General features: G+C 39.4%; 3 protein-coding genes across 3 annotated transcripts; 2 read left to right on the top strand and 1 right to left on the bottom strand.

Moving 5' to 3' along the window:
- Positions 1-2110: 2110 nt before the first annotated feature.
- LOC122648002 (pentatricopeptide repeat-containing protein At4g22760) lies at positions 2111-3897 on the bottom strand. Its single transcript, XM_043841283.1, has one exon. The coding sequence runs from the start codon at positions 3885-3887 to the stop codon at positions 2154-2156; it is 1734 nt and encodes a 577-aa protein (XP_043697218.1). The 5' UTR covers positions 3888-3897; the 3' UTR covers positions 2111-2153.
- A 3905-nt stretch (positions 3898-7802) lies between these two features.
- LOC122648005 (copper transporter 1-like) lies at positions 7803-8266 on the top strand. The gene has a single exon (XM_043841285.1). It carries the CDS (start codon positions 7821-7823, stop codon positions 8253-8255), a length of 435 nt encoding a protein of 144 aa, XP_043697220.1. The 5' UTR covers positions 7803-7820; the 3' UTR covers positions 8256-8266.
- Positions 8267-13048: 4782 nt separating this feature from the next.
- LOC122648006 (methylsterol monooxygenase 1-2-like) lies at positions 13049-23570 on the top strand. Its single transcript, XM_043841286.1, has 5 exons — positions 13049-13534; positions 13654-13976; positions 22311-22458; positions 22617-22649; positions 23208-23570. Exons 1-5 carry the CDS (start codon positions 13205-13207, stop codon positions 23256-23258), a joined length of 885 nt encoding a protein of 294 aa, XP_043697221.1. The 5' UTR covers positions 13049-13204; the 3' UTR covers positions 23259-23570.
- The last annotated feature ends 77 nt before the right edge of the window (positions 23571-23647 follow it).

Raw genomic sequence — 23647 nt, forward strand, 5'->3', positions numbered from 1 at the left:
AACAGATCTTTCTCCTTCGAATTCAAGAACGAAGCCATCATCTCTGCGTTGGGGAATTCTTCGACAAGCGTTTCTACGCTGTCGTGCCGCTTAGCCCGGTTCGTCTCCTCCTCCGCAATTCTGCTTTTACTCTGTTTGGAGTTTGATAAGATCCTTAATTTTGGGTGTAAAACCTGAAGAGGAGTAAACAGTAATCAATTCATTGATATGATCTACTCGAGTGGTCACTTGTCAATTAGGGTTTCGGTTTGTAGCTTCTCGTTGCTTAAGCCAATGCTAGCACATTGGGTTCAGAAAAGAAATAACAAAGCTACTGACATACTTTCTCAGGTTAAAGGGTAGGGATGATGATCACCCTTCATCGCAATCTATCTTTATCTGAGGCTATATCGTGATTCATCTCTCGTTGTTCTGTATTTGAACTCCTCTCATTTCTCATTGTTCCTTCTCTTGTTTCATTGGGTTTGACATTTTCATAATTTCTGCTTTCTTTGTGAAATTATGCTGATTTGCTGACTTCTCTCCCTCTCACCCTCTTTTTTTTTTTTTTTTTTTTGTTTTTCTCTAGCAGACTGGACTTGAATAGATCCCTTGTGATGATTGATCTCCGTTCTCCATTATCGGACTTGAACAGATCCCTTTTGAAGATTTGATGGAGGTTTGAGAGAAGTTTCAGAAATGGAAGATGGATTTTGGGGAAGATGAGATTTGGGGAAGATGAGGGTATTTTGGTAATTATGCCCTAGCAAGGCCATTTTAGTAATTAGGTTGAGTTAGGTTCTTAAGAACAAATAGTGGGGGATAAAAGGGTCTAATCAAATTAGGTTAGGGCAAAAAGGTCTTTTCATATTATGAACAAATAGGTCAGGGCAATTAGGTCCTTTCAAATTTATAAACATAGAAGAAAAGGTAAGATGGTCAAGTTTTTAACACTTAACGGCTAAACTTAATGGTTTGGACCTATCTGGAATTAGGGGGGGTAAAGTAGGGGTGGTACGTGGAATTTGTAGGGATGGTACATGGACTTTTCAGAACCTTAAGAGGGTACGAGGAATATTGGGTGCATTATAAGGAGTATGTGTACTTTACCCATTTTTTAATATATGAATTTTTGGAGTTTTGTATGCAATAAATGTTTTTTTTTGTGTAGAATGGTATGCAATAAATTTATCTTGCTACAATAGGCGAGTTTAAAAATCAAACATGAATATTAGAAGCAATAACGACTCTAGTTTATAACATATTATTTAAATTATGTTTCCAAGAGCTCAAAAGTTCTTACATTATGAGATTGATATGGGCTAGTTTTGGGCCAGACTGAATACGAACCCAGCCCAATAAAAATAAACATATATATGCTCCTAGGCCTTGCCAATAAGTAAAGAAAGGCACTCGAAAATTTCTGTTATCTTGAGATGATGTGTTAGGTATTTTACCAATACGTCAAAAGTTTTAGAGTTGATGGAATGCGTTAAATCAAGCCCCTTTAACCTATCTTATACGAGGTTGACCCAATCTAGTACCCATACACTAGAGTGGGCCTCATTAGTCCAGACAGCTGGGCTGCATGTGTAGCGCCAGACTCAAGGCGGTGCGCTTTGACCGCCTTACCCCCGCCCAAGCGCCTTGCCCGAGCAGGGGTAAGGCGATCAAAGTGCGCTGCCTTGAGCCTAGCGCTGCACATGTAACCCGGCTGCCCGGATCCACAGGATCTTTTTCGCATTAGGCACATAACATGATGATCCGTAAATCTATAGTTTTTGCAAATTTCTTAGCAAGCTTATGGTGTTCGTTCCAGACAGAAGTGAGTTGCCCATATCATCAAAGACTAATTTACAACTCACTAAGGGCCACCCAGAGGAATACCGTCGTATCTCTCTCTTTGAACGTAGCAACAGAGCTCAAACATCCAATTGTAAGAGCATCCTCCTAATAGAACCAAAAGACACCTTTGTAATTGCTACTGAATCATTCGCAATCACCAAACCTCAGGGACTGGCTTGTGAAGATGATGAGAAATTGAAATGAAGTAGCTCCATCATTCAAAACCATGGAAGCTATTGTAGCCCATCAGAGTTGAGATATGAGTTTTGAATGTATCCAACTGTAATTCAAGTAAGAAATCATAGATTTAATATCGAAAGAGAAGGAATCTAAGTTGAGTCCATCCAGCTACATCCAGGAATTTTGGTCATTCCTTTCTCCTCCATCACCTTTCTTAATCTCTTGGCATCATCCCACCTACCAACAGAAGCATATAGATTTGCTAAAAGAGAATAGTATCCACTTGTATCAGGCTCCAACTCAAAGCAATGTTGGGCTGCAATCTCCCCAAGTTCAACATTGGAATGTAACCGGCAAGCAAGAAGCAATGCCCCCCAAACCCCAGCATGAGGCTGCATGGGCATACTGTTTATTAGTTTATAGGCCTCTTCCAACCATCCAGCCCGTCCAAGAAGATCAACCATGACTCCATAGTGATCAGCCGAGGGCAGAAATCCATACTCTTCCATCATGGAAGTGAAGCATCGGCAACCTTCTTCAACCAAACCAGCATGATTATAGGCAGTTAAAATTCCAGTGAATGTTACTGAGTTGGGACAGATCTTAGCATTTCTCATCTCTTCAAATAACCGAATCGCATCTAAAGCTTTTCCATTGATGCCATAGCCTAAAACCATTGCACTATAAGCAACCAAATCCCTATTTCGCAAGCCACAAAAGAGCTCATGTGCTTTATCTATGCTACCACATTTTGCATACAGGTCAATTAGAGCTGTAACCAAATGATCATCAAACTCAATTCCAAGTTTCTTTATGAATGCCTCAATCCACGGTCCATATCTCAAATCCCCCAATTGAGAACATGCAGATATAACACTGGCCAAAGTCATCTTATCAGGTTGTACACCGACATTGGGTTCTTGCATCTTATTGAATAATCGGAGAGCTTCCTTCGGCCGATTGTTTTGAGCATAGCAAGAAATCATGGCATTCCATGAGAGCAGATCTTTTTGATCCATTTGATCAAAGAGCTCTTGAGCAGAGTCAACATAGCCACTCTTTGAGTACCCGGATATCATAGTAATCCAAGATACGTTGCTTCTACATGGAATCTCATCAAAAAATCTCCGAGCTGTTTCTATGTTCCCGCAATCAACATACCCACTAATCATTGCATTCCAAGAGGCAGCATTTCTCTCAGGCATCTGCTGGAACAAAAAATTTGCACTCTCCATATCCCCAGCTTTTGCATACCCAGATATCATTGAGTTCCAGGAGACCACATCTTTCATTGGAATTTCCTTGAAAACCTTCTGGGACATATCCGAATCCCCTGCTTTCAAATACCCAGACAGAATTGAATTCCACGAAACGACATTCCTGTCAGACATCTCATCGAACACTCTCTGTGCAGTCTCCATATCACCCAATTTTGAATACAAATCGACAAGAGCGGTCTGCACATAAACATCTCCACTATATCCATACTTGTGAACCTGCGAATGGATTGCTTTCCCGTTCTTACTGTCTGCAATTCGAGCACATGCTTTGAGGCCTGATGAAACAGCAAAGGTAGTGGGGCTTGGCCCCAATCTCTGCATTTGGGCATAGAGAGCAATGGCGTCTTTAAATCTGCCGTGCTGGGTGAAGTATCGAATGGTGAAGGACCATGAGAAGACATCAGGGTCTCGCAATCGCTTGAGGATTTGTTGGACGTATTGACCGATGATGTGTGAGGAGTTGCGTGCAGAGAGAAGGATTTGATGTAGCAAGACGGGCTCGAGGTGGGTAAGACCGTTAGTGAAGATCTGTGCGTGGATTTGCCTTGCCTGGTTCGATGTTTCACATTTAGTTAACAAATATGTCAATTTGGTTTCCAGCATTCTTCAATCATCACATTTTGTGGTTCTACAGAAACCGAAGCTGTATCAACAAGCAGCCCAGGGATCCTTCTATTAAGCAGTTTCAAGTTTCAACCTTCCTAAGGTCAAGTCTCATCCTAAAAGAAAAGGTCGCTACCCAAGTATCTCATGTTATAGTGCAGTGCAGGGAGGTGCTAGCCTCGGTAGCTGCGATAATTCTTAGTGATGATCTGTCGTTGATATGTGCAGAAGGAAGGATAGTGCATTCTCGATCCACCGAAATGTCTGATAGAATTTCAATTCCAATGGGATTGTACAGGGAAGCATCAACAGGGGTGGCATATCCCGCCTTTCAGGGGGCGGGATAGTCATTTCTCCTCCTCTGTGTATGATTGTAGCGTGCACACTCTCAGACACAGTTTTTTTTCCCTATAAAATTACTCAGAGAAAATTAAGGGGTGATTCAAAAAAATAAAAAAAAGACATATAAGAGGGGTTGTATTGTCGGAGTAGTTGAATAATGTTAGTATATAGGAGAAAGAACGCTACCTGGGCGTGTGTGATGCACTGCCCTTGTGTCCAGACTCTAAACACAGGGGTGGGTGAAATGACCGCCATGCGCCTAAGAAATTCCTCCTTTCCATGGGGGTGTTGCAGTCATTTTGCCTAACTCTATGTCTGGGCACAAAGGTAGTGTAAACAAAATCCAGAGTTGAAGTTTTTAGACGGGTCCTTGCTAAATTTAAGCTTCTTTCACTTGATGATTTGAATAGTAGGGGTTTGGGGCCCGCCCTGAGCTCAAACAGGGCCTGGGTTGAGATACCTTGACCCTGGGACAGGTCAAGGTTAGGAATTTCTAACCCTGGGTCAAAGTCAGGCTGGACCAAGATTGAAGCCTTAGGTTGAGCCAGGCCTGGCCCAACCCGACCCTATCTTCTTCTTCTTTTATTTTCTTCTTTTATTTTCCTTGTTCTTGCTCTTCATCTTCTTTCTTTCTTCTTCTTCCTCTAAAGCCACTCAATTTGGAATTTCAGTACACCAACCCCGGATCAGAAAATTCTTCTTCTTCCCAACCTAGGCAGCCCATGCATCTCCCTCCCCCTCCCCCTCCCCCTCTCACGATGGTCAAGGCCAATTAGAGTCAGTCTAGCCCGACCTTGAGGGTGGGTCAGGGTTGGATTTTGCTGGTCTTGATTCAGGACCAAATTGGACCTAGCTAAGGGGACTCAGGATTGGGCTAAGGTTTTAAAAGTCCAGGCCCAACACGACCCTATTGCAGCCCAATATGAAGTCACATTTTAACCTTTTTTGGGAAATTTACACATACCACCCCTGAGGTTTGACGAAAGGATATTTTCACCTCCCAATTTTGGAAAATTCTGCGTACCCCCCTGAGGTTTGCAAATGGTAACGAATAAGCCCATTCCGTCACTTCATGACTAACAGTGTGAAACACATGGGATGAAATGACAAAATTGCCCTTATAAAGAAAAAAAATACCTGCAACTCATCTTCCCCAAATCGACTGGGGAAGATGAGTTGCATGTATCCTTGTCCGATAACACGTAAGAATTCTGCAATTCCCAAAGTTCAAAATCGAATCAAGGATCAAATTTCAAGTATGGCGATAAACCCTAAAATAAGGGAAGTCTCCACAGGGAAGCCCTTTTGGCTAACAAAAACAAGGTAGGGGAATTTTTGCGGAATTCCTATTTTGATGGTTTCGGTGGTTCCTCTGCAACCAGTCATGAAAACTACTCTCTTCTTTCTGTATGGTGAAGGAGAAAAAGAAAGTGGGTGGAGTTTGAAGCAGAAAGGTCTAAGGAGTGAAGTGTTGTCTAGAGTTGGGTGCTCATAGTACAGGGAAAGATCTCCAGCACATCTTGCCCAGTGAATTTATGACCCGTAATTTTATCCCTATTGCTCTGAATCCATTTTTGGTAAATGATGACTCGTCTTCATCTTCTCAATCGCTCTCTCACTAATCACAATTCACTGCTTTTCTCTCCTCAACCTCCTAACTTTCTCGCTTCATAATCTACTAATCAGAATTCAAAATCTTCTCTTGTTTTCAAAAACCCTCCTATTTTCTTAATCTTCTGAGAGCTCTAAGAAAGGCAAATTCAGAGAAATTAATTGTCCAGCAAAGAAGAAAAAGAAGAAACCATGAGGAAGAGAGGACGACCCTCAATTTTCAGCAAAAGAAAAAGAGGACAGAACAAGGCAGTGTAGATCAATGATGAAAACTAGAAAGATAATCAAGGGAGATTTATTCTTTTCCTGTGGGTCACAAGGACCAAAAGTCAAGTGAGCCCTGGAATTTGGGAAAAGCGGAAGCTGAAAGACTGAAATCGTAACTGAAACTGAAAAACTGAATTAAAAGCTTGATAAAGGAAAATGATCTTCTACCCAGAAAGAGAGTTATTGTTTCCAAGGTTTATGTATTTGTAAATTGTTCTCTTTTTCAATTTTAATTGACCAAAAAATATTCAAAATGTTCGCCTCATTTCTCCTCTTCTGAAACGGATTCAAAGAAAAAAAAAAGAAATTGGACACAGGACGAGGATGCAGTACTGAAAACTGAGGAAGAAGAAGAAGAAGAACCCTTAGGTACTTCTGAAACTGATTTGAGTTTGTTGGAGTTCTCTTATGCCAATCAGTTCGACCTGGTACTTCATGAAACAGATCACCTCCCTAGGGCAACTCAAACTCCAGGTTCCTGCCCCCATTAGCTTCTCCTATCATCATAATCGCACCCTGAAATGTGCTCGAGTTATTGCCAGCCCCTGATTTCAGAACTAACCATTTGATTGCTTGCTGGTTTTTAGGATCCTTTCTTGCGAGATTCAAAAAGGGCAAAAAAGAACCGATTAAAACTTGACAAGAGAAAGAGAAAGAAAGGGATACCTACAACTCATCTTCCCCAAATTGTTTGGGGAAGATGAGTTGCAGGGTTTTTTTTTTCCTTGAAGGAGGAGAGAAAGGGATGCCTGCAACTCATCTTCCCAGATAAGTTGCAGGTGTTTTTTTTTTTTCTTCTTCTTGTAAGGGCAATTCCGTCAGTTCAAGTCTAATTTTTAACAATGTTAGTCATGAACTGATAGAATAGGCTTATTTGTTACCGTTCACAAACTTCAGGAGTACGCAGCATTTTCCAAAACTGGGGCATGAAAATATCCTTTTGTCAAACCTCAGGGTTGGTATATGTAAATTTCCCTTGTTTTTTCAGTTTTTTGACAAGAATTTTAACCACTACTAATTTACTACTACTTGTTTAAAACAACACTTTCAATTGCGACGTGGAGGACCACTCCAGCAACTACCAAGCAAACCTTAAAAAGCAAAACAAGCTGGATCCTTCAAAATTTCCTTCAGTTTACATCAACCACTCGCAATAAAGCCGTGTGAATTGGAAGAAATTTCATGTTTCATCAAATAAAAAGAAAGACTTTCATGGACTCCTCAAATTAAACTTCTGTAGTCATCTTACGTACAGAAGCTTCCAAATTGAAATTAATATCTTCTTTTTCTCCGACTTCCATAAAGTTCCATTACAACAAAGACCTGTGAGGCGAAGAAGGAAAAAAATTTATTGCAAATCGAACAGGGAGATTCCTTCTGCCCAACCGGTTTGTAGGAAAATTGTTTGGAGAAATGGATACGAAAAACAAGTAATCTCCTACATCTCCTCACTTTCCTCCTGTCCCACCAAAACACACCTAACTCCACCTCCCCCACTCAAAGACAATAAGACCCGATTTGGGTTCTTTGTAGGCGACAGGGGTTTGTAACGCACCGTCCCAAGGCCCGCAGTGCCCAATCCGAGTCTCTCTCCCCATGTATACTAGTGTGTACGTACACGCCCTTTTCTTCTTTTGCAGCAAAGACTAATTGAATCAATCTCTCTTTCCGCCATCTCTCCACCACAATCCATCCTTATTTCCTTTCCAAAACATGGAAGCTGATAAAGTTCAAGGCAACACATCTCTACCCAACTTTATGAACCACATGACTTTCTTCTGGGGCAAACAAGTGGAAATCCTCTTCCCTGGTTTCCCTGACCACAACGTTAGCTTATATGTATTGTCTCTGTTCTTTGTTGCTGTTCTTGCAGCCACTGTTGAGGTCTTGAAGGCTACCGAGGCTGGAAAACAGAGGGAAAGTCCAAGAGCAACTTGGCTTAGACAAAGTGGTCTACACATGCTTCGAGTGGGTCTTACTTATATGGTTATGCTTTCTGTTATGTCTTACAACGCTGGTATATTTCTTGCTGCCGTCGCCGGTCACACTGTTGGATTCTTGGTTTCAACTCGACCTGTAGCTTCTCCGACCCAACCCTTTTTCAAAGAGATGAATCAATCCACCAACTCTTCTTCTCTGGAAGCTTAATTTGGTTTTCCTGTATTTTTTTTTGTTTCCCTGTGGTGTGGTTCAAAGGAGATAGAGAGACTCCACCAACTGTTTGATGGAAAGCTTCACTGTTGAATCCGAATACGTCTGCCTGAAAGCTCAAAGTTCTTCTACTACTATAGTGATTCTAGTTGAGAGAGAGAGAGAGAGAGAGAGAGAGAGAGAGAGAGAGAGTTTGGAATATAGTGTTAGAAATTAGCTAGAATGCTTTATGTTGATAATGGGTTTTTTGTTTTTTCAGATTTCTGGGGAGTATTGGAAATTGAAATGTTTTTATCTTAGTAGATTGTACAGTCTTCTTGTTGATTTTCTCCATTTCTTTTATTCATAGAATAAATTTGAACCTTGAGGAACTAAAATGGTTAGTATAGATCTCTGTGGATCAGGAATTAGGGCTAAATTCTGATCACTGGTTTAATTCCAGAGCCGACGCCATATCCTATAATCCTTAAGTATATGAACCAGATCTGATTCTTATACTTGATGTTTCTTGTGTTTCATCCACCACTTTATGTTTTAGTATGCTTAATATGAAGGCAGCTTGATCAGGGGTGGTAGCAGTGGAAGTAATCCTGTGACTACTCTCCCATCGCCGGTGTATTCCTTCGATTGGGTACAAAAAATCAAGTTCCACAACCTTGTACATGAAGCCCAGCAACAGAGACAACAAAAAAGTTATTTATAGAAGGGTGGTCAATGAAGTTTGTGAACCCTGAATCAAGTCAGGAATTGGAAAGATAAAAATTAGCAATAAATTAGTAAGAACAGCATACCTGGTCTAAATAACCAGAATTCCTTGACATTACTACACCCCAGCCAAAGCCAGATTAGGAGAAGACGATTCAGAGTAGTAACAAGAACAGGGAAAGAATAAGAGGAGGGAGAAAAAATTGCCTCTACACGTTTTGCAGGCTGTCTGGATTCTTCGGCTTGGAGTATAGTAATTCGTCGGATCGTCTTCATTGGAGAGGGAAGGGTTTACAACGAATAAGTGGCAACCTACAATTCGACTCCTCTACTTCCGCCTGCCCGTGCTGCCGTGTGCGCCCTCACATACAAGCAAGGCGGAATGTATCGCCTTATCTCTACCTGAACGCCTTACCCCCATTAGGGCAAGGCGATACTTTCAGCCACGCTTGTGTGTGGGAGCGCATGGCAGTACCGGGAGGGCAGAAGTAGAGGAATCGGATCTGGCAACCTAGCTAACACTTTCGATTTGAGGGTTTTGCAAAGAAAGGTAAAATGGTAAGTTCGCCTTTCTTCAATTGTAGTTTGGCCATTTAATAAATTTTAACCCGCTGACATCATGGATCAACTAATTGAATGGTGGGACCTGAGAACTATTGGGGATGGAGAAAACAATCTTGGGAAAACTTGAATGGAGCGTCGCCGACGTTGCCACTACCACCACCACCACTCCCATCACTAGCGCAGCCTCCACCTCCACCACCATCAACATTATCACCGCCTCCATCAAATTTTGGGTAATTCAATAAAATTTTTGAAATTTTATAGAAGTTCTAAAAATAGAAATGATTGTGTATAATAAGTGCGTTTTCGTTTCCTTTTCTAGCCCCAAAATAGATATTGAAATTATTATGCGTTATCAAACGCATTTTTTTGCCCAAAATTTTGGCTTAGTAATAGAAATACAAAAAAATCATTTTTGGAATAGACACATGACTCAAAAACAAAAGTGTTATCATGCAGGCCCTAGATGGCAGCAGACCCGAAATGGGAGTGGAAGGATAATACATGTCAACACCAAATGTGGAACAAAGTCAGTTTTAGGCATGGAATCAAAACTCGATCGAAACCTGTCGGGACAGGTTTCAAGACGAGTTAACATGGAACTTTTAAAAATCTCTCGTTTCGTCCCAGTTTCGACCATTTTGGTCCAGTTTCGATCGAAATCACAGGGAAACGGTCGAGGCTAGGTCTCAGCAAATTAAAAATCTTTACTTTTTCTAGATTTAAAAAGTCCCCTTTCAGAGCTAAAGCAATGTAGATGAGTTTTGATTGATTCTTTTCCCCATATATGCATTATTTTATGTATGTAAATGGGAGAAGAGGTTGTCGTGATTCACGGGAATGGTGGTTAGCTAGCAAGAGCTGGTTCTGATCATCGACCTATTTGATCAGAACCAGAACCAGAAGATTCAGGTGAGTTGGTAATTCAGTTTTTGATTTTTTTTCCTACAAATCTTTAATTTTGTTTAGTTTGAGCAGTAGTTTTTTTTGTTCGGTCTTCATTTTGACCTGCGGAGATTCTAGAGAGATTTCTAGTGCTTCTGTTTGGTAGCTTCTTGGATTTTTAGGGTTTTAAAAAGATTTTAGGATCTGGGTTAGAGTTATTTTAAGTTCATTTATAGGTATTGCTTGAGTTCGGAAGTGAGGGAAGCAAGGGAGAAAAAGCATTTGATGGTTTGGTGCGGGATTTGCTATGAATAGCCATTCTTTGTATGTATGGTTGTTCTTGTTTTCCTCCACAAATGTTTTCTCGATAAATAGGAGATTTTTTTCTCCTTCTTGAAGCTTCTATTTTTTAGGTTGGGTCGACATACCATTAGTTGATTGTTACTTTTTCAAAATTCAGACTTTCTAGTTGAACTAGGCTCTCTTCATTTTAGTTAATTCCATGTGTCAGTTTGCTAGGATACGTATGTTGTGCATTCGGAGGAACGACTTCGCAATCTTCAGTGGTACACTGCTCGTGGATTAGACCCACCAAGAAACTCTGCATAGAATTGAAGAAGGGCATCTTAATGTTTTATTTGGATTCAATGTATTATTCAAGGTTCAAGTACTTTATAATTATGTAAATTAATTATAAATTTTATAATACCATATTTAGTGTCTGTATCGTATCAATGCGTACGTTAGTAAACTTGGATCAATAACCACAAGTACCATTTTCAGTGATTTTTTTATGAATATAATTCATAGATTGTATTTAAAATGTGAAAAATAGGCAACCTGCAAAACATCAGACCTAAAAAACCTTGATTTTTCTTTTAATGGAAAAAATCCTAGATTTCTACCGAGATAAAGTCGAAATCGAGATGAACTCCATTTCTGACTTATCAAAACTTTATTGAAACCCGAGTTTTAGAATCTTGGTTTTAGGTATCAGATATTGGATTTGATATGAGAATGGTACTGGTTGTATCGAACAATATTCCCCTCATAAATATTGATATCATTAATATTTTGAGAATTATACCTTTATATACGTACCATGCACGTATCCAATGTCAGCTAGATGTCAATATTGAAACAGATTGATTGATACGTTAAATTCAAGGCCGGATTGGCGATGCCGAAAACCATTTACAGAGAGAACTCCTTTAAGTGGCCAAAGCCAAAGGCTAACTTTAACGATGGCGGTCGTGGTTTGAAGAATGGATTTGAAAGGCAAATACATGTCCTTTCTATTTCCATATCCATAAATACCCCTCCTCTCCTTTTAAATGGAAAAAAATGGAACATGTGGTTGCCCTCACATGTACTTGCACTTGCACCTAAACTGAACTCGTGGTCCGTAGAGTTGGACCCACATTGCTTTTCACACTCATGGTCCATAGAGTTTGATACTTTGACCATCTTGATCTTCTCATCTTTGGAGGATCTACAGGAAAAAGATCCTCTCCAACTCCAATTCCAACTACTCTCCAACCATTTATACAACGTTGAGGATTTGGACATACATCTTCCATTTGTTGGTAGGCATTGGGATGTATGTTCAAGTTCTCCCAATCGTTAGATGAATGGTTGAAGAAGAATTGGGCGAAGAATTGGGTGTATAATTGGAGAGGATCCGAATGGGTATCTATCAACATGATATCAATCAATTAGACATAATAGTTAGGGAAAATTACATGATTAGCTACTTTGGGTTTTCATTTACAAAACTGTCCACCCTATGTTTGAGTTAATAAAAATAGACAAAAACAAGTTAAGGTTTACAAAACTGGACAAAATAGTGTCTCTCCCTCCCACACTTATTTTTTTAGACATTTTTACCCCTATCATTACCTTTTCGCCCAGGCATCCTCCGTTCCCTGCAACCCTACCCTTGTCCCAGCCACCGCCATTCTTTGCTACTAGGGGTGTAAATGAATAGCCGAAATCCGTTTCCATATCTGTGTCTGTATCTGTTTAGCACTATCCGATTCCATCCGAAAACTAAACCAATGCGGATACGGATAGGTTATAGCTAACCGAAAAGCTATATTTACATGTAAACGGATAAAATATTTGATACGTATCTGTTTAGCACTATCCAAATCCGTCCGATAGTTAATCGAATGTGGATACGGATATAGCACTATCCGAGCTGAATCCGATCTGTTTACAGCCCTATCTGCTACCCCAAGTAACAAAGGAAAAAAAAAGGAGATTTTTTCTGAGGGGAACTGTCGAGGAAGGAAGGAGAGTCACTGTTTTGTCTAGTTTTGTAAAACTAAACTTATTTTTGTTTATTTTTGTTAACTCAAACATAAGGTGGGTAATTTTGTAAATAAAAACTCAAAAATAGCTAATCATGTAATTTTCCCAAGATAAAGATGTAAACACGTGTCGTGATATAAGCTCACGACCACTTTTTATTAAGATACTTGTGCTCCACACTTTAGATTTCTCCTTTACGGTTATTAATGTTAGAATTAAAAAAGGCTTAAAAATAGCATAATACAGAAGAGCTGAACTGTCATCGTCCCTGTCCCAGCATACTGACGGGGCACATTTCCTGTTTTTAGAGGAATTTATTTGTTTACACCTCCGATTTGCGCGCACTCTCGCACCTTCCCTCTTCCTCTCTCTCGCGAACTAAACCCTAACAAATCTCTCTCTCTTCTTCTGGATGTTTTCTTCTTGGTCGGATTGATCTCCTTGTCTGCAAGAGGATTAAGGGACCAAGGGGATCAACAATGCTGCCGTATCAGACCATACAAGAAGCGGAGGTAGCTTTCGCCAGAGAGCTGACATTCGCCGAGAAGCTATGGTTCAATTACTCAGCCAAGAAGTCGGATTACTTCCTCTACTGTCACAACATTCTCTTCTTGTTCTGCATCTTCTCTTTGGCTCCTCTGCCATTGGTCTTCATGGAACTGAAGCGATCTAAGAAAATCGACAAGTTCAAGATTCAGCCCAAAGTGAGGCTCTCTTCCTCTGAGACGTTTAGATGTTACAAAGAAGTCATGCGGATGTTCATACTCATCGTCGGTCCTCTGCAACTAGTCTCTTACCCCACTGTCAAGGTGCTGCATTTGTCGTTTTGTCTCTGAATTGAGCGTTCGGCGTTCCTAAGTTGACAATTGACATCAGGTGCTGCTTTTATTTAAATTTAGTTCTTTCGTTATTGTTTTTGTTATTGCAGCTAGTTGGAATCAGGGCAGGTTTGCCGCTGCCATCGGGTTGGGAAATTGTTATGCAGTTGGTGGTGTATTTTCTTATTGAGGATTATGGGAATTACTGGATCCATCGGTTGCTACACAATAAATGGGGGTACGAGAAAATTCACCGCGTCCACCACGAGTATACTGCTCCGATTGGTTTCGCTGCTCCTTACGCTCATTGGGCTGAGATTTTGATCCTTGGAATTCCGTCTTTTGTTGGCCCGGCATTGGTTCCTGGACATATTATTACATTTTGGCTGTGGATTGCTCTGCGACAGATGGAGGCTATTGAAACGCACTGCGGGTACTGTTTCCATCTTTTCTCTTTATTTTCATATGAATTATACTTCAGGAAATGATTTAGATAGTGGGGTTTAGCTCGTGTGCTAAATTTAGTTTTTATGCACAAATGTTGTAAGGGGTGTGGAATCTGAAGGATCCTCAAATTAATAAGAAGGAATTCTTATACAGGTCGTGTGGCAGCCATCTTAGAGGACTTCTGTCCTAAAATATCGCTCATAATCAAGAAAATCCTTCCTGATCTCAATTTGAACAGCAGTAGTAACATGACATTTGGGGGGGGGGGGGGACGCAAGGCTTCAATATAGACGGAAACGGTTGAGGAAAAGAATCCAAACAGCGGCAGAGATATCCTTCTTTTAAGGCCCCCAGAGGTATCCTTTAGGAAATGCTCAATGAACCTAGTTAAAGTCAGCACATGTCAGAGTTAAGGAAAATCTAGTGTAGTCTCATGGAGTGCTATCATCTATGAGATTGTTGGTTCTCATACCATACCTCTAATTACAGCTTGGTCCTTTTCCTTATCCAACATATTAGGTTGTGCCACCCCATGGTCAATGACTATCCCCTTACCAGATTGAAATTTCACTATATATATTTTTATATTGATCAGCATATTCCTTTAAAGCTTAAAGGAAAATTTTATAGGACTTTCATAAGAGCGGCTATGATGTATGGTGCAAAATGTTGGGTCAGTTAAGAAGCACCTATAAATAAATTAATTGTAGCGTAGATGAGGATGTTGAGATGGCTGTGTGGCAAAACTAATGTAAGACTGCAAACTAGGGTTTACAGTCCCAATAATAACCTTCAAACTCCAGTAAACTCAGTGAGAACACTTAGACTTTAGGTAGGGAAGTAAATAGAAAAATCAGAGAAAAAATTTCAATGGCCAGAGACAACAGAAGTAGGTTTTCAAAATTAGAAAGTACAGATTGGTGTGTAGAAACCAAACCAGCAATGGGAAGAGATCCAAACTTGGATCGAGTGGAGCAGGGACAGAGAGGAATCTCTGCTGAAAATTTCAGCCAATTTCAATGGCTAACTTGTGAGTTGCGAAGGTGTTCCTAAATTAGAAGGTTAGGGTCTGCAGGCCAAACCAGTGAGAAACTGGACTTCAAGTCAGGGATCAAATGTAGCCTTTGATGGTGTGATTCAGCCTTCCAAATATCAATTGATTTCAGTGGCTGGTTAGGGAGATATCCCAGTCTAAAATCTGCAGCAAAACCTGGGCAGATCAGCAGAGCCGCAGGGTATTCAAAGACTCCCTTCAAATTGATGCAACAGCAATAGATCTAGACTTGATTCTGATCTTCCAGAGGTCTTCAGAGCACTTGCAGAAATCTTAGAATGACAGCAGAAGTAAGGGAAATCGAGCAGGGAAGGGAGGAGGAGAAAGGAGATAGAAGAAGAAAGGGATAGGGGGATGGGCTATATCAGCCCTGGGTCTCTCACCCTGGGCTATTTCATTCATTAATTCTCTGTCAATCAATTGCAATAGCTGCCTTTCTATAGACAGAGGCTAGGCTACAAATATAGAAAGTAAAACTTAGCAACTGTTTGGAAAATAGAAACTAATGAAAATAGTAACTAATGGAAATAGAGACTACTAAAGGCTTCATAACCAAGCCTTCTAAACATGCAAAGACGAGCAAATTAGAAACTTAAGGAAATGGAAACTTAAGCCTACTTTCTAAATATGAAATAGAAACTGAACTATAGCAGCATTAGGAGAGAAGCTTTCTCCACTTGATGGGCCCACAAGATCTTCTAAAAAGCATCCCCATACAAGGCAAATATGGGCTGTGACACTGTTCACATGAACAGTGTTTTGGCCTCTTTTTCTTGGCCCTTCTAGAAGACCTGCTGGGCTGGCTCAATCTGGTCCATCCAAAGCTGGTTCGATGGGCCTTGGTTCTTCTTCTTCTTCTTCTTCTTCTTCTGGTCAGTCGTGGGAGCTACATCAAAAACTGGGAAGGACAAAGTAAGGAACGACCACATTAGAGCTGAGTTGGGAGTAGCTCTGATACATGATAAGCTACGTGAGAGTCGTTTGAGGTGGCATGACCATGTTCAGCTTCCCTTTGACTCCGATCTCCTCTTTCCTGCTCCACACAGATCAGGTTTGGAGGGTGAAGTCAACTTAGTTGTCAAGGCGACCCAAAGCGGTGGAGGGGTGGGTGCCTAAGTGTTATTTTTTATTTCCCCACTTTTTTAACTTTATTTAGTATCTTACAATATATACCTTATATCATCAAAAATCAACATTAAGCCTCATCAATTCATCAAAAATCAACATTAAGTCACATCAAGTCATCAAAAATCAATATTAAGCCACATCAAGTCATCAAATCAATATAGAACTAGAAGACAATAGAACTGAAGAAGCAAGTTATTGGAAGTTTGAATCAATCAAAACGTACAGTTTATTTATACTATTCTTGGAATTGGTCATTGTCATGGTATACCTAGTCTCACATTTGGTTTATATTGTACTTAGAAAATATGATCTTATGTATAAGTAATTAAACAACTCTCGATTTAGCGAAATGTTCTTGTTCTCTAAGAAGTTTGACTGGTCAAATGATTTTATTTTTAATGAGACCTTTTGTATTAGATGCATAAAACCAACTTTCCAACAAATCCAAGATTGATTATCTGATTTATATTGAAGGAGTTATGTTCCGGTCAAACCTTATTTGGTGTTCTCAAATACTGTCAAAAGCACTCTGAATGAAAATATATATTTTTTTATATCAAAACAAATGCATATTTTATAGCTCTTTTGGTTTTTAGCAATTATTACCATATTAAGATTTAGGAAATTTTTAGATTTGAGAAAAACCCCAGCATTAGAAAGTTGAAAATTTTACCTACCGCAGAAAATGCAGTTTTTGTTCTTGAACTGGGGGTTGACTTTTATCCTTTTGGAATTTGATTTTTAACTATTTTTATTGGATTCAAATAGGGGGTATTTGCTTATTTATTAATAATATCTTAAGTAAATGAAAGTTATTTCATTTACTTAAAAGATATTTGGCATAAAATAAGGGGCAAGGCGTTCGATGACACTAAGGCGGCATCCGCCTAGACCCCAAAAATCTGCCTGAACGCCGAGGCGGTGCCTTGACAACTATGTCCACCGGGCAAACAGGTTTCACAGGTTAGGAGGCTGTCTTTGGGCTCTCATTTCATGTAACACAAAGGAAAGCGAGGCCTTGGGATGCTCCAGTACTGGGGGGGGTTGATTTGATTCAAATTGAAGAAACTAAAAGAGCTGGGGCAAGCCTAAAATAACCCTAGGAGAAGTGGTGAGGAAAGACATGCATAGCTTAGGCCTTGTATCGTGTATGACTTTGAATAGAGCTGATTGGAGAGCAAGGATCCATGTAGCTCCATTTAGTTGGGATAACCTCATTTTCGAACAACAGTAGTAAAGCAACCCTTTTTTGGTTGGTGTAGAGAGGCACAAACTGATGTTGAACTAATCAAGGCTCACTACAGATGGAGAAAGTCGGGAAAATGAGTCCAAACTAGCCCAGAGGTATCCTGTAGGAATCCTCAATGAAACTAGTTTGGATAGGCACATGGCAGAGTTATGAATAATGTTGTCTCCTAGAGGGCTATCATCTATGAGTTTGTCGGTTCTTATACCTAACTACAGCTGGTCATTTTCCGTGTCCCACATATTAGGTTTTGCGACATCATGATCAGTTGCACCCCTTTTTCTGCATTGAAATTTCAATACTTTTTAAATTATTTTTATATTATCTTTACTCATTTTTTAACTTACATTCATCATATTAATATATATTTTTCTCATTTTTGAACTTGCGTTTATCATATTAATTTCTTATCTAACTTCCTAAGTTCATTCTTTGGGAAACTCTTTTTAGATGATTCCGGTGCATTCTTTCAACCTCACTAATTTGGTGTTCTCAATGGGGATCTTGTAAAGGCAGTTCCCACACTTGCAATCACTCTTTGGGAAGAAAAGAAAAATATGGAAAATACTTTTAACTTATTCAAATACGGAATTTCAACTGCTGAATTATATAATGTAATACTGAATCAAACAATGCAGGTTTTTACTGGAATTGCACCAAACTTCTCTTGTGAAGTAGAAGAGAAGTCATCTACCCTCTTAAATCCCAAAGAAGTGATTGCAGTTTTCACCCTGTTGTAAGAAAACACATGGGCTAACTTTTACCCCAATAATCAAACAAGACGTGTTACTGCAAAGAATAAAAGAGAATCTTTCTGATGAAGTGTTCGGAAAACCTGAACTTGCTTTAGTTTTATTCTTAGGAAGTATCTTATTGCAGATCTGGCCCTTTTGTCTTGATCATGAAGTTGTTTCAAAGGGGTTTCTGCTGTACCAAGTGTGGAGCTTGGGGTTCACAAGAGACAAAACATGTTTTATATGTACCAACTAAAACAGAAAGGTGTTGTGACAAGCAGAGTAATTAGCTACTTGTCATAGGCAACCAACCTGGTTGTCCACTGATCCTGAGTGGATTGGGTTATCTTCAAGTTGGATACTGAGTTCTAATAAACTAGTTGTACTTACACAGCTAAAGATGGTATCTATTTAGAAAGAAAGTCATGATAACTACTGGTTTCAAACTCTAGCACCCAAATAAAGGAGTTGATCTTTCATGTGGCCCATGTGGAAGCTTCTCTAGGACTTGGGCCGCATGTTACTGCATAAAGTAGAATGGGATGGTAGCAAACATCCTTCCAGGTGTGAGTTATTTATTTTGTCCATTATTGGAGCAAAGGTTTTTTTTTTCATTGGTTTAATATTTTGTCTGAGTTCAGATGTGAATCTAGTCAGTTTCAGAAATTTTCTGCTATAATTTTTAGAGGAATTGATTTTTTTTTTAACTTCAAAATTGAGTGTAAGTACTATTTTAATCACATTTATTTTGATCAATTTTTCATGATTCAAAATCTATAGGGGAAATGTTCTCTGCACTGGGGGGCACAGGATGCGCTCAGACACATGGGGGGGGGGGGGGGAGCGAAATGACCACCCTGTCCCCCTGAATGGCCGAAATGACCAATGCACCCCGCCCCATGAGTCTAGGTGCAGCCTGCGCCACCATGCGTTCCCGGGTAGAGAACAGCACCCCTTATCTATAACATATTTTTAGCACCCTTTGAAAGGCTATTCAGTTAAGCTATTCAATTAACTTTACAAGGAGACTAAGATCTCACATCTGAGTTGACTTATGATGATGCATGGAATAGAGTGCTATCACAGTTGAGGATTAATCTCAACTTGTGAATTATGGATGACTTTCAATGTCTAAAGAGTGACTCCTTAGAAATTTGGCTATTAAATTATAAAGAGACTCAAAAATTCTATAGTATGATTAGCCACCCTATGTGTAATTCCATAGATTCTTTGTGTTCTTCTTCTCTGCTTCTGCGACTCACAACTTCAAGAGTGATTGCTCAGAAACTCTAATCTATGCTAAGCCACTGACATGTAATACCTTTCTTCTTCTCTGCTTTGATGTAACCTTTTGCAATTACATGCTGTTCTCCGTAATTCCCTCTAGGCCCCAATTTTCAAAACATTACTCAATTCCGTGGTATTTTGGTTCCATACCGAAATCATGTCTGCATTCAGTCGATGACCTAATTCACTTCTTTTTTCAGGCAATCTATCCTCCCTTTTGGAGACTTATAACTTACATGGTGGGCTCTGACTAATACTGTCAATGACCTTTGTTGCAAAGCCATGTCAAATGGCTTAGTTTTATCATCTAGTGGTGGTACCCCTAATATCTTTTGGATGAGGGAATTACAAATTATCTGCCATCCTAATTGCAGCTACAGATCTTCCATCATTGTACTCCATAAAGTGCAGAAAGTCCATTGCTGTCTCTCAAAATCTTTCCAAACCACAAAAAAAATCTAGGATATGAAAAGTTCTGATTCAGATTTTATATCAATAAATCCCTCTGCTCATTGACAATTCGACTCCCAACCACCCTTTTTATTGGAGGATGTTTACTTAAGGAGATGACGGTTAAAGAACTCTTTTTTTTTTTTTTTACTATTATATGGTTTCGGATGATTTTAGAATTTTTGGAAAAATTAACTCTTAATGGACATCTTGTTTTCATCATAAATCCCCCCCCCCCCAAGTGCTTAATGTTATGTATGTCCCTTTAGAGATAGTGGGTATCAAATGCTTGTGATTCATTCTTACTAGTAGAATATTCAGTTCAAGTTAAGAATATGTCCACCAATAAACTTTTCTACTGTACCCTTCATCTGGAACAATATTTTAATTTCAAGTAAATTATGGGTAGTATGAGTATCCATCACTTCGGAATAAAAATAGGCAAAAGTTTTCCTTCATCCGTAGGAAAGGAAGAATTCCTTCACCATGGGTGAAATGACCTCGTGATTGGACTTTAAGATCATCATTATATTCCCACCCCCTATTGACGAAGTCGAAACTACCCTCCCCTATGGCCATCTGATGGTACCAGTGCCCATGGTGAGGGAATTCTTCCTTCACCATGGCCCATGTGTGAAAGGAAACTCGGTCCTAAAAAATATCCTTTCCTTGGATTTCCTTTGACAAATGACAACCAACCGTTGAAGTCTTAGATTATGAATTTGGTTCAATATGTCTGACTTGCTTAGAACCAAAATATCAATCTGCAGGTATATAGTTATCAGAAATTCTGAGTTCTTTAGCATTTCCACTCTTCAAAGCTTTAGTAGTGAACTTGGAGTCCCGTCCTTATCTTCCAACTGCAATTCCCTCCAATCTTCAAAGCCTTAGTTTGAACTCTAAATAATGGTGGAATTGCTTCATCGTAATGGGAGCTTACACCTCCATTCTATAATCATCATTGTGAGTACTTTGTTCATAGGCGATCTAGTTGGTGCTTAGTCTGTCAACTCTATCTCAACAAAGGAAGAACCATTCGTCAGTGACGGAATGAAACTCGTGTGAATCGTACGTGGATTGGGGCGATGACACCGAAAAGGCGATATCAGGCACCTCCAGCGGCCTGATTTTCACACGTTTTGAGACCTTTAAGCTACTCTTTTCGTTGCCAACCTATTTCATATCGTCCTTCCTCTTCTGCAATCAGAATGGTAAGCTTAAGCTAAAATAGTGTGTATTTTCAATCGTAATACCGCTATCAGCCTTTACTGGCTAGACTGAGGAGAGGAGGAAAAGGGAGGAACAGAAGACTGGCACTTTTAGGCACTCCTACATTCAAGCTAAACTAAACCGATTCAAATCTCTTTTGCATTCAGAAAGAGGACTCTCATACAAGACGCATTGCCCTTTTTTTCTCTCTCCCATGTGTCATTTGTGAAAGAATTTTCTTTCCTTTTAGTTCACTAAGAGGGAGTTCGTATCAGTACTTCGCAGGGAGGGTGAAAAAACCCTCTTCTAGCCGTTTAAATAGGGCAAGTAGCTATAATGGGTATCCTACTGTCTTGGCTCTCAAATCCCAATGATTGAAATACAGCATAGTGGTTACTCCCACTCGATCTTTTTTAGTAGCCTACACGTTGTGTAATACGCTCCAGGTTGTTTTGTCAAAAGTACATTTTTAGAAAGGCATGATATGCAGCTACATTGCAATATATATATTTATATATTTCTTTCATATTAACAATATCAAGAATTTCATAATCCCACCTTTGCCTTAATTCCCATGAGAGTAGTTTCCTATCTTATATCTTTAAAGTCTTATGTGATCAGTATGCTAGTCAGCCCATTGACTGATGAGTATTAATTAGCTCCTTATTAATGGATTATTAATTGCTTTGTTTCAAAATTTTGAAAATTCCAACTCCTTTTAGGACATTAGTACTGCATTACATACTTCCGTGAGAAAAATTGCTTAATAATTATTGTGGTAAGTACTATAATTATTTACAATCTGTTAGTTCTTTTCCCCAAAAAGATGTGATTGCTGTGAAATAGTTATCCATAAGTAAAATTAAGAAATACATGTGTAGCTTATTTGTTGACATCAGTGGGTGGATCCTAGGTGGACAGGATTGAACTGACTGACCTTTTCCAGTTCTGTGTCCAGGTCAGGTTTTAAGAATTTTTTTTTTGGTGAAATCGTATCCGGTTTCAAAACATTGGGTATGAGAGAATGTACACCAGAATCATCCAGACATAAAAAAACATATCGGTGGTCAAGATTTTATTACTTCTAAATTGCTTTTCACCTGCCTCTTTTATTTATCTTTCTTTTTTGTTTAATAACTGCTTTACAATGTCTTGTCTTTCACCAAGAAATAAATGAGGATTTGAATGTGATTAACCTGGCTCTCAATGCAGGTATGACTTTCCTTGGAGTCTCACAAAGTATATCCCCTTCTATGGAGGTGCCGAGTACCATGATTACCATCACTATGTCGGGGGCCAAAGCCAAAGCAACTTTGCTTCAGTGTTCACCTACTGCGACTACATTTACGGAACTGATAAGGTTAGTCGATAAGAATCCTTCAGTCTTTGCCGTTTCTATTTTTTTTTGTTTTTTGGGAGGGGGGTGGGTGTTGGGTCATAGATCATTCTTAGCCCTTATTGTGAGTTGTATTGCACGTGGTGTCAATAATTAATTCTTCTTTAATTTCTCCTTACCAGGGCTACCGGTTTCAGAAGAAGCACCTCGCACAGGTAAAGCTGCACCCTTCTTGTGCATCTTTCTCAATCAAATATTTGTCTGTGTGCCTGTGGTTTTCCATGTTGCATGTGGAAGGGTCTTCAGGAGTGCAATTCTGTGTATGCAAGGAAAATGAAATAGAAGTATACTTTGGATCTCTCCACCCTTCTGTTGTTAATATGTGAAGGTTGAAGACCCCTTTAAGTCGAAAATCGAAATGCTTTTCATGAAAGATCTGCTTGGTGAAAAGGCTGACTGATTGGCTGATAAAATAACCATTTGCCTCTGATAAAAAAGAGGTGTAGATGATGGTTTACTAATTTGATTAGCACATTTACCAATCAGGTTAACTTTTTCAATAAGATGTCAACCAGAGAAGAAACTTACTCATGGTGGGTCCAACCTTCACTCAATTTTGGTGTAAGGAGGGTGGGCAGGACTGTTTCTATCAATATGATGCGTCACATATTGCATTTCAAAGTTGTAACATTTGGTTTTGCCTCAGCCATGCTGCATCACTGAGGGTTTTATTGCTTGGGCTGTTCTAACCATTCATTGTTAATCATGATTAGTTCAAGGAGAAATGGAGAAACGACACACAACAAGAATACAAATTGGAGTAGGTGTGGAACTTCAGTGCTCACTGCTTTCTGTTTCTCATTGGAGCATGAATTTTCTACATCAGTTTTCCAAGTTGATATCATCCCATATCTGACGAGGTCAAAGCATTGTCCACTATTATTAGTGATTTAAAAAAGTTCTAAATTTTTTAGTGGTGCGGGCAGGGTGATTAACTGTTGTTACTTCATTGTTGTGACATTGTCTAGGGAAAGTTCTTTGCAATTTCAGAGTTAAAATCATGTTTCAGTACCCAAACTTTGTAAGATTGATATAATTGAAATTAAACAATTAAAAATGTATTGGGATCATGACTCGGTTACAGTAATCTTGGTGTCAATTGTCAAAGCATTATATTATTATTGGTCTTGATGGTTTAGTGAAGCCCACAACA

The sequence above is a fragment of the Telopea speciosissima genome, unplaced genomic scaffold (genome assembly GCF_018873765.1).
Source record: "Telopea speciosissima isolate NSW1024214 ecotype Mountain lineage unplaced genomic scaffold, Tspe_v1 Tspe_v1.0358, whole genome shotgun sequence".
NCBI classification, from domain to species: Eukaryota; Viridiplantae; Streptophyta; class Magnoliopsida; order Proteales; family Proteaceae; genus Telopea; species Telopea speciosissima.